Source organism: Pteropus alecto, unplaced genomic scaffold, assembly GCF_000325575.1.
Source record: "Pteropus alecto unplaced genomic scaffold, ASM32557v1 scaffold76, whole genome shotgun sequence".
NCBI lineage: Eukaryota > Metazoa > Chordata > Mammalia > Chiroptera > Pteropodidae > Pteropus > Pteropus alecto.
This window is the reverse complement of record NW_006443138.1, coordinates 11,988,625-11,999,761: the sequence shown is the minus strand read 5'-3', so window position 1 is coordinate 11,999,761 and position 11,137 is coordinate 11,988,625. Positions and strand designations below refer to the sequence as shown.

The window sequence follows — 11,137 nt, the reverse complement described above, 5'->3', positions numbered from 1 at the left end:
CTTTCCCTTTATGTTCTTATGGTCATTTACTTCATTTTATTCAGTCATCTCTGTAGCGAAACCTTCTTAGGCAACCCTATCTAAAATTTTAACTCCTTCTTCCCTAAAATTTTGTATATCCTCATTCTCTGCTTATTTTTTCCTTAGTATTTATACTATATAATGTATAACAAATTTTTACTTCTTAATTATGTTATTGTTCATCTCCCCCACTAGAACAGAACTAACATGAAAGCAAGATTTTTGTCTGTTTTGTTTATTACTGTACCCCATGATGCCTAAAATGATACCTGTATATATATTAGGTACTCAGTAAATATTTGGATAGATGGATGGATCAATGATAGGAATAGACAGTGTCGTTTATTTTGATTAATATTCAGTGCCTCAACCTGAAAAGAATATTGGATTACTTCAATAGGATCAGGTTTATATGACACAAAAATGCTTGAGAGTCTACGGCTATGCCATCCTGAACAAGCCCGAGCTTGTCTGATCTAGGAAGCTAAGCAGGGTCAGGCCTGGTTAGTACTTGGATGGGAGACCCAGAAAGACTGGGTGCCGTAGGCGTAAAAATAAACAAACAAATGAACAAATAAATAAATGCTTGAGGATGTAACATTGAAATTCAGCATTATTGGAAGCAGATATTGAGAAGTTGCTATATATGCTAAGAAGTAAACAGGCAAAGAGTACAGCTGCACAGATGTTGACATAGTGCTGTTAATTAAGAAAACTGAAGAGTATAACAGAACTGTACAATGAAACTAAACTTAATCTTTTACCCTAAATAGAAGATCAACTAAAAAATTTCCAAATGTGACTGGCCCTGTGAAATTGAATACTCCCAACCAGGTACAAATGGTTAGAACCATTGCTTTCCTCTAGGAAGTTCCTGGTAAATCTAGGGAAACTAGTAATTATCCCTATCCATACTGGAAGATGTTTTAAAGAAGATGTCTATAAAGCATTAGTAAAGTTTTCCGCAGTTGTCCCTGTCAATTTCTTAACTTCTTTTAGTTTTCCAATATTATTTATTTATTGGTGATAGATAACAAATCATCCTAAAATCAAGTGTAAAACAACAAGCATTTATTATCTTACTGTTTCTTTGAGTCAGGAATCCAAGAGCAGTTTTGCCAGTTGTCTGTGGCTCAGAATCTCTGTATGGTTTCAGCTAAGTTACTGCAGAGGAGGGCTGCTGCAGTCTTATCTGAAAGCTAGACTAGGTGGATGGGGCGGGGGTGGGCGGTGGTTGGGGAGGATCTTGGTGAGGGATGCACATCAAAGCTCACTTCGTGGTTGTCAGGCAGATATTAGTTCCTTCTCTTCATGGCTGAGAGGTGAGGGGCGAACAGAGCTGGCTTTCCCCAGGGTGATCTAAGAGAGAACAGAGACTGTAAACAAGGTGGAAGTCCTAGTTTTTTAACAATCTAATCTTGGAAGTGACGTCCCTTTTCTTCTGCCACATTCTGTTCATTAGAAGTACTTTCAGCAAGTCTAGCATACCCTCAAAGAGCGGGGGTTATACACCAAGAAGTGGGGGAATCACCGGGCCATTTTAGAGATTGCCTACTGCAAATACCTAAATCTCTCCCCACATGCTTGCTAGTTGTTCTAACATGGTAATAAGGACTTGAGCACAATTAGTTCATTGTCACTAAAGATGTATTTTTTTCGCTTATCCTGTGAAACTGAAATCATTTTATAGAAGAATGAGCTTAAATGAGCAATAACAAAAAAATGAATAGAGCAAATGCCTTTATTTATTTCTGAGCAAATACCTTTAAAAGGCATTAGAACATAATATCAAGCATTGTGAAATAACTATCACTTTAGTAAAGTAAAAAGGCTAAGAGTTTTTCCTAGGAGACAACAGAAGCGCAAAGCAAACAATCGTTACCTTTTTTGGGTTATAGTCAATTAAGAGTCCCCAATTCCCTTTAAATAAGACCAAGCAATAATGTAAACAGTGGGAATTTTTTGTTTTTGTTGTTAGACTTTAGTTGTGATATGTTATCATAGTTGGTATTTTAAATGAAGGAGAGCTGAGGATTTTGTACCTACAAGGGAGACTAAAACACTTGTCCATAGATGACATTTAGTGTAATGTATGTTAGTTAAAATAGTTATTAAAGGTTAGCAATTTTTTTTTTAGTTGATTGCAAATTATTCATTTAAGAATTGGGTCTTCTAACTTCTTAAAGACCAGTAGCTCCAGATGATATGCTTGATATTTAGTAGGTTCTAAGAAAATTTTGTCCGAATAAAATTTATCGTTCTAATTAGTATTCCTCTTTGGTTTCTTTGTTTTTTTTTTTTGCCGTTTGAGAAAATAATTGTTCTGCTTTGTTGATGTCTTTGTAATGCTTTTTGCTCAATGCTTGGCATATAATAAGCACTCATAAATGTTCCTTTGTAGAAGAAACAGCCTGAATTTCTATGTAGTATTAAGTGCTTTCATGGCATGCGGAACTAATATTTAAAAGTGCATGAATATAATGTATTTTTAAACCACTGAAATGTAAAGAATGAATAACTCTTGGCTGTCCCTTATATATTTCTAAATATTTTTTACCACTCCTAACCTATATCTTGAATTATAAATAAAAGTAATTTTTAACTTGAGTAATTTTCAAAACGAAATACTTGGATGATTTCATTTTTCTCTTTCTGACTTCATTTTCCAAAATAAAACAACTATTTGATAATGCCTAAGCCAGGATCTTGTTATGTGTGGAAAAGGAAATTCCTTGTGAATTGTGATTATTAGGATTGATGTGCATGTGCTTTCAACTTATAAACTAATGCTATTTTCCTTGTCCTTTTGTTTCACTGCTGCTTCAATCCTGATGCATTTTGCTTCTTCCTGGTTTGGATTGTATTTGTTTGCTGCTCAATTACCCTGCATTAAAAGCTTCTTGGTGATAGCAAAGATGTCCTTGGGCCATCAAGTAAGTAGCTAAGGTTTGAATGACATGTTTGGAGACATAATATTTTGATGTGTACTTATAAAAGGCATATGTATTTCTATTTTGATTATTAAATTTTCTGCTTTTCTTTCCAAGCATTGAAATACAAAGTAAAGAAAATAAATGATCATTCAGTGCCCAATCTGTTGTCAGTGTCCATCTGAGATTGATAGTATTTGTATATTTACATCTTGATTATCTAAAGATAGATAATTCACTTAGCCAATTACCTAATCATAATTTAGGACTTCTTCATAGTATTCCTTTCTGCAGTCATCACAAAGCATAGCTCAGACTACTTTGAGGCCGGACACGGTATAAGAAATTTACTGCCATGTGACAATGAGAAATGCTATTCAGTCAGAATTTTTATATGACAATTTGGTTATGAAAAAATTTTTTATTCTTTGGGGATTTTATAAGTGAAACATGTTTCAACTTAGGAATTTAGAAGATGTAATCTTTAAATTTATGTCCAAAAAATTTTTTTTATTTGACTGACACTGTTTGCTTTGGCGGATACACAATGAATAAAACATGTGCCTTACCTTTAAGGATCATCATAGCCTAGCAAGGGAGTTAGACCCAATAATAGATAATGTCAAAGCGTTGTGACAGGAACAACTTTTATATTAAAAATCATAAAATTACTGATGTGAAAAGAACTTCAGAAGTCACCCAAAAAGCATTAATTTTATAGATGCAAAGCCTGAAGCTAAGAACTGAAATATCCAGGGAGTTAGAATTGGTTACTAGTCCAGTGTGTTTTCTACTGGTTTTCAAAAATCAGAGTGAAACTGTCAGTTTGCTGAACTGAAGTTTAACCAAATAATTGCAATATTACTGCATTGTGAATCAGACAAAGATTCTAACTTTACTGAAGATCAGTGTGGGAATTATATTGATTCAGAAAGTTTTAGTATTTATTTCTAAATAGTTAACCGACAATTGCAAGTCAGTTCACAGCTTTGGGGCTCATTTCCCTCCTCCCCATTGGCTAAAGTGGGGGACTGAGCAAGAAAATGGCAAGGTTTCTTTCAGGTGTAAAATGTTCTAGAGTAGTAGCTATTTATATCTAAAACCGGTTATAATATATATGTAATTTTTTTCTGAAAAGAGAGATGATTTAAAGTCATATCCTAATTCCTTTTTTAACTGCAACAATTCATACTATTTTAAATATGTTGTTTATTGTACAGTCAGCATTATTAGAATAGTAGAAATATTTAAAGTAGAAAAAAGTATACAAATCTCAAAACATTTTTATGTTTTCTTGTTCAGCCTTACTTGTGATACCTGGCAGATATTTTCAATGGATTTTTCAGTTGTTTTAATTATTTCATATATTTAGATGTTGGTGAAGGTGAACTGATCGGCACTGCTGAATTTTACAAATGGAATTTAATTTTTAATATCAGTTGAAATGGTTCTATTTTAGGAACTAGGTTTTATAAATGCAGGTCTTTAATATTTACTTGGAATAGGAATTTATTCTGGTTATGTGTTTTAAGCATGTATAAATAAAATTATACAACATATATTCGAGATGAATTTATATTTTATGTGCTCTGCCAGCAATTAAAAGGGGACTATATAATTATTTCCTAGAGACCACATATCTGTTAGAGTGAAAGTGAATTTTCTATAATACTTTATTAGGATCTCTACTATTGAATGAAAAAGCTATAATGTTATGTATACCAACATATTTAAATTATTTAAGTATTTAAGAAAAGGTATACCATCTGTAAGGGGAAATTTAGAATTATTTATGACTCTAAAATAATTACTTCATTTTATCTTAGCTTTCACTTAGTTTAAGGGTATACACCAGACTTTAAGTTTGTAAACGTCTTCAGATTTTATATTGATGAGCTGAAGTCAGAAAATAAAGAACGATAGTATAGAATCATATTCTCTTTAGAAGTTTCAGCTGTTATGTTAATTATATTATTATTAATTATTCTAGCGTGATTGGTTTCTACTCTACTTAAGATAGATAATAAAGCAACATGAATAGCAAAGTAGGTTACTTTACTTCCACTACAAAGTACAACCAGGAGAGGGCACTGTAATGTTATCTTTAGTAGGTGAGGCAGTTGATTGTTTTGTCAGCAACTACGCTGATATCATGCATGATTCTTTCATGAAATATCTATTCAGTCATTTAGCAAATATTTATTGACAGTTTTATGCCAAGGGATGCAGATAAAGTTACTGCCCTTTTTGAGTTTACATTTCATTAGTCCACTGTAGTACAAATGATGGACATCAAAATGACTTTAATATTGTACAATTCTGTTTTTTGTCTTTGTAGTTGTTAATGTTTGTGAATGGGGTGAGAGAAAACAAAATAGAAAAATAAGGTTTTCTGTTTTTCCTAAAGAAGTATATTATGTATTTTGCTATTTTTGCAAACCCTCTCACTTCAAGGTTATCAAATCATAAATAGTAGTACCTCAATAAGGAGTTACAAAGGGGTGACTAGAACTAAATTCACACTTTTTAGACTATTTCCTTTTTTATATAGTAAAGTTATTCAAGACATAGATAGATACCTTTATCTTACTGATGAAATACTAATGCATGCTTTCATTCTATTAGTTCTTCTCATAATGTATTTTAAGTTAGCCTTAAATGTACTAATACTATGAAAAAAATGTAGCATATGTAAATTATAAAGCATAGTCATACAGTGACTACATGTTGCACTTACCACTTAAGAGCTTGAATCTTAAAAATACCTCATGTAAAAAAACAAGTGTTGGAGATAAAGGAACCCTCGTACACTGTTGATGGGATTGCAAATTGGTACAGCCACTATGGAAAACAGTTTGGAGGTTCCTCAAAAAATTAAAACTACAACTACCTTTTGACCCAGCAATTGCACTTCTGAGTATTTATCCGAAAAAAACCAAAACACTAAAATCTTTATAAAACACTAATTTGTAAAGATTTATGCACCCCTCTGTTGACTGCTATTGCAACAGCCAAAATATGGAAGCAACCTAAGTGCCCATCAATAGATGACTGGATAAAGAAATTAAAGTACATGTATACAATGGAATGTTAATCAGCCATAAAAAATGAAATCTTACTATTTGCAATGACTTAGATAGAATCTAGCAGGCAGACAGAGCAAGACAAATGCCATATGATCTCACTTGTATGTAGAATCTAAGGAACAAAATAAATGAACAAATGAAACAAAAACAGACTTTCAGATACAAAGAACAAACTGGTGATTGCCAGACGGGAGAGGGGTTGAGGGTTTCGGTGAAAAAGATGAAGAAGTACAAATTAGTAGTTACAAAACAGTAACAGGGATAGGGAGTGTACAGCATAGGAAGTATAGTCAGTAATATTGTAATGGCTATGTATAGAGCCAGATGAGTACTAGACTAATTGGGGGATCACTGTGTAAATTATATAAATCTCTAACCATTGTGCTGTATACCTGAAACTGATACAAAAAAAAAAAAAAACAACAAAAAAACTTCATGTCCATCTATGTGCTGCTTCTCTCTTCTATTCCTGTGTCTGTCCCCCAGAGATGATGAATATTTTATATATTTTGTTTATCATTCTTTGCTTTTTTAAAAAAAATAGTTTTTTTTTGGTTATTTTTAAATTACATATGTATCACTAAGGTTTGCTTGGTTTTTAATTTTATAAAAGTGGTGTCATGATATATGTCATCTTCTAGGGTTTGTTTTTTGTAGTTAACATGTTTTTTCCAAGATTCAGCCTTGTTATTGGGCATAGCTATGGACTCTTCCTTTTCAGTGCTGCATACTATTCCATTATCTGCATATAACACTGTTATCCATTTTATTTTCAATTGATGAATATTTAAATTGTTTTGTTTTTTGCTACTATGAACTGTGTTGCTATGAACATTCTTATTCTTATTTCTTGGTACACACATAGAAGAGTGTTTCTAGGTATGAAGCTAAGAGTGGACTTGTTGGACCTGTAGGGTATGCTGAAATTCAATTTTATAAGACAATTCTAAATTGTTTTCCAAGGTGCTTGTATCAGGTTATATTCCACCAGCAGTGCTTAAAATGTCTCATTGATCCCTTTCTTATCTATTTGCTATTATCAGACAGTAATTATTTTTTTATTAAGTTTATTGGGGTAATATTGGTTAATACAAATATATAATTTTCAGGTGTACATTATAATTTGACATCTATATATTCTATTGTGTGATTACCACCCAAAATCTAGTTTCCTTCAGCTACCATATATTTGACCCCTTTTACCTTGTCTACCTGTTCCCTCCTCCTCCACCCCCTACTCTCTGGTAACCACTAGTCCATTGTCCATGTCCCTGAGTCTCTGTTTGTCCTGTTCATTTGTTGCTTTTAGGTTTCTATCCCACATATAAATGATACCATGTGATTTTCAACTTTTTCAGTCAGACATTAATTTTTGTCAGTTTTACTGAGTATAAAATATTTATTTCATTATGATCTTGATTTGTATTTTTCTGATTACTAAAGAGGGTGCACCTTTGTGTGTATATTGAACATTTGCATTTCTTCTTCCATGAAATCACCATTTAAGTACCCCCCATTTTTCATTTTGTATATTAAATTATTTTTATTGTATTATAATTGACATACAACATTATAATAGTTTCAGGTATACAACATAATGATTTGATATTTGTATATATTGCAAAATGATCTCCACCGTATTTCTAGTTAACATCATCACCACACCTAGTTACAGATGATTTTTTCTTGTGATGAGAATTTTTAAGATTTACTCTCAGCAACTTTCAAATATATAGTGCAGTATTCCTAACTATAGTCACCATGTTGTATATTACATCTGCATGACTTATTTTATAACTGGAAGTTTGTACCTTTTTACCTCCTTCACTCATTTTGCACTTTGCTCCCTCCCCCAACCTCTCTTTCTCTGGCAACCTCCATCTCTTTGGGCTCATTTTGTTGTTTCAAGTCTCTTTAGATTCTGCATATAAGTGTGAGCATTACACATTTGTCCTCTGTCTGACATATTTCACTTGGCATAATGCCCTCAACTTCTATCCATGTTGTCTCAAATGTTAGGATTTCATTCTTTTTTATGGCTGAATAATATTCTACTATACATATGTACTACATTTTTTATCTATTCATCTGCTGATGGATATTTATTTTCATATTTTGGCTATTGTAAATAATGCTGCAGTGAACCTGGGAGTGCATATATATTTTTTGACTTAGTGTTTTTATTTTCTTTGGATAAATGCCCAGAAAGAGAATTGCTAGATAATATAATAGTTCTATTTTTATAAGAACTTGCATACTGTTTTCCATAGCGGTTGCACCAGTTTACATTCCCATCATCAATGCACAAGGGTTCCTTTTTCTCTACATTCTCACCAACACTTTATTTCTTGTTTTCCTAATAATAGCCATTTTAAGAGGTATAAGGCGACAACTCACTATGGTTTTGATTTGCATTTCTCAGATAGTGATGTTGAGCATCTTTTCATGTACCTGTTGGCATTCTATATATCTTTTTTTGGAGGTTGCGGGGGTGGGAATATCCATTTAGATACTCTCAATTTTTAAATAGGATTGCTTGGGGGTTTTTTTTTGCTATTGAGTTGTGTGAGTTCTTTATGTATTTTGGCTGTTAACTGATTAACAGATATATGATTTGAAAATATTTTTTTCTATTTCAGTACGTTGCCTTTTTATCTTGTTGATTTCCTTCACTGTGCAGAAGCAGCATTTCAATTTAATGTAGTCCTGTTTGTTTAATTTTGCTTTTGTTGCCTTTGCCTTTGGTGTCATATCCAAAAAATCATCACCAAGTCTGATATAAGGAGCTTACTGCTTGTTTTTTTCTAGGAGTTTTATGGTTTCAAGTCTTACATTCAAGTTTTTATTTTGAGTTAATTTTTGTGTATAGTGTAAGATAGTGGTTCAGATTCATTTTTTTGCATGTGGCTATCCAGTTTTCCCAGCACCATTTATTGTAGAGACTGTCCTTTTCCCCATTGTATATTATTGACTCCTTTGTCATAAATTAATTGACCATATATATATGGGTTTATTTCTGGGCTCTCTATTCTCTTCTGTTCTGTATGTCTGTTTTTATGCTAATACCACACTGTAGTTTCCCCCCACCCCCCATAGCTTTGTAATACAGTTTGAAACCAGGAAACATGACTCCAACTTTATTCTTTCTCAAGATCACTTTAGCTATTCAGAGTCTTATGTGGTTCCATACAAATTTTAGGATTGTTTGTTCTGTTTTTGTAATATGCTATTGGAATTTTGGGAGAGATTACATTGATTTTGTAGATTGCTTTGGAAAGTATGGACATTTTAACGATATTAACTTTTCCAGTTCATCAGGAAGAATATCTTCCCATTTATTTGTGTCTTCTTCAGTTTTTTTTTTTTCATTAATGTCTTATAGTTTTCAGTGTACAGTGGTCTCCTCTTATCCACAGAGTGTATATTCCAAGACCCCCAGTGGATGCCTGAAACTGCAGATAGTACCAAACCCTATATATACTATGTTTTTTCTTGTACATGTGTACCTATGATAAGAGATTAAAAACAATAACTAATAATAAAACAGAACAATTGTAACTGTACTGTAATAAATTTATGTGAATGTGGTCTCAAAATACATTATTGTATTGTACATACAGTATGGATATACTGGACAAAGGGATGATTCATGTCCCAGGTGGGACAGAGTGGGACAGCATAAGATTTCATCATACTACTCAAAACAACATGCAATTTAAAATTGTTGATTTCTAGAATTTTCCATTTAATATTTTCAGATCTCAGTTGACCAGGTTGGGAGTGAGGGGGCCACTGTACACATCTTTCACCTCCTTTGTTAAATTATTCCTTGGTATTTTATTCTTTTTGAAGCATCTCCTTATTTTTATATTGCATTGTCGTTTTTTTTTTTGTAATTGATTTATGAGGTTTTTTTTTTTTTTAAACATTCTGGATACTAACCTTTTATTATATGTGTTACAAGTATCTTCTGTCTTGTGTCTTTATTTCCAGTCTCTTTGTGGTATCTTTTGGTTAAATTCTTAATTTTTTTTATGTAGTAGAATGTATCAATTCTGTCTTTTATGGTTAGTGCTTTGTTTTGTCTTTGTAAAGGAATCATTTCTTACCCCAAGTTTATAAAGATATTCTCTTATATTTTCTTCTAAAAGTTTTCAAGTTTTGTTTTTTACATTTTTGTCTTTAATTTTCATAAAACTATTCTTTGTGGTAATAGGGTAGAGACTTACTTTTCTAATACAGATAACCAATTTTCCTAGTATCAATAATTTCATAGTCTTTTCTTTCTCTACCTATCATATATCTAGGCTTCACATAATCATGGGTTTGTTTCTAAGAGCTTTCTGTTGTGTTTAGTTTTTTTGTCTCTCTCTACATCAGCAATGTACATTTTTAATTTCAATAATAATTTATAAGAGTTAAATGGATCTTGGATTTGGTGACTGAAGGAGCCACCATATACTTTATAAAACTTCATTTCATAAAAATATGAACGTTGTTGATTGATTCATTCAACAAAATTCTGTGGAACACCTTTAGTATTCCAGACCCATTCCAGGACTCAAAGACTTATGAGAAAATAAGGCAGACAAAACTTTATGCTCTTACGAAATTTATGGATTAGTGGAGAAGACCGACAATAAACAAATAAAAGATATTATTTCAGATAGTGATAAGAGCTATAATAAAGTGATAGAGTACACCTGTGGTGGAGTGGGCAGTGGCCAAAAAAATTAAAATAACCGATAAATTGTACTATATTAAATTAACTTATTTATCAGAAGGCATCATGAAGGGCTTTTCTGAAGAGATGGCATTTGAACACAAACAACAAATAATGATAGGGGTTAATAATGAGAAGATCTGGGGTAGGGGTGTTTCAGATAGAGGAAGCAATAGATATAAAGGCCCACAGACTGTAGCAAGATGGTATGTTTTGAGGAATACCAAGAAGGCCATTATGGCTGGAGCAAAGTGAGTAAAGAGGAAAGTGGTAGAGAATAAGGTTGGAAAGATAAGTGGGGGCCAGACATTGTTGAATCTTTAAGCCGTGGAATTTATTGCAAGTATAACAGAGAGCCATTGAAGATATTATTACTA

At 32.4% G+C, this 11,137-nt stretch overlaps 1 protein-coding gene across 8 annotated transcripts in view; it reads left to right on the top strand.

The window, feature by feature from the left end:
- Positions 1 to 11,137, top strand: part of OSBPL8 (oxysterol binding protein like 8) — a 142,940-nt gene that overhangs the window by 53,626 nt on the left and 78,177 nt on the right. For 4 of the 8 annotated variants that reach the window (XM_006923773.3, XM_025040976.1, XM_006923772.3 and 1 more), the window contains one exon: positions 2,918 to 2,954. The exons of the other annotated variants lie outside the window; for them this stretch is intronic. In XM_006923773.3, the coding sequence (XP_006923835.1) occupies positions 2,918 to 2,954 (37 nt within the window). The remainder of the gene's footprint in view (positions 1 to 2,917; positions 2,955 to 11,137) is intronic. 8 annotated transcript variants of the gene reach the window in all.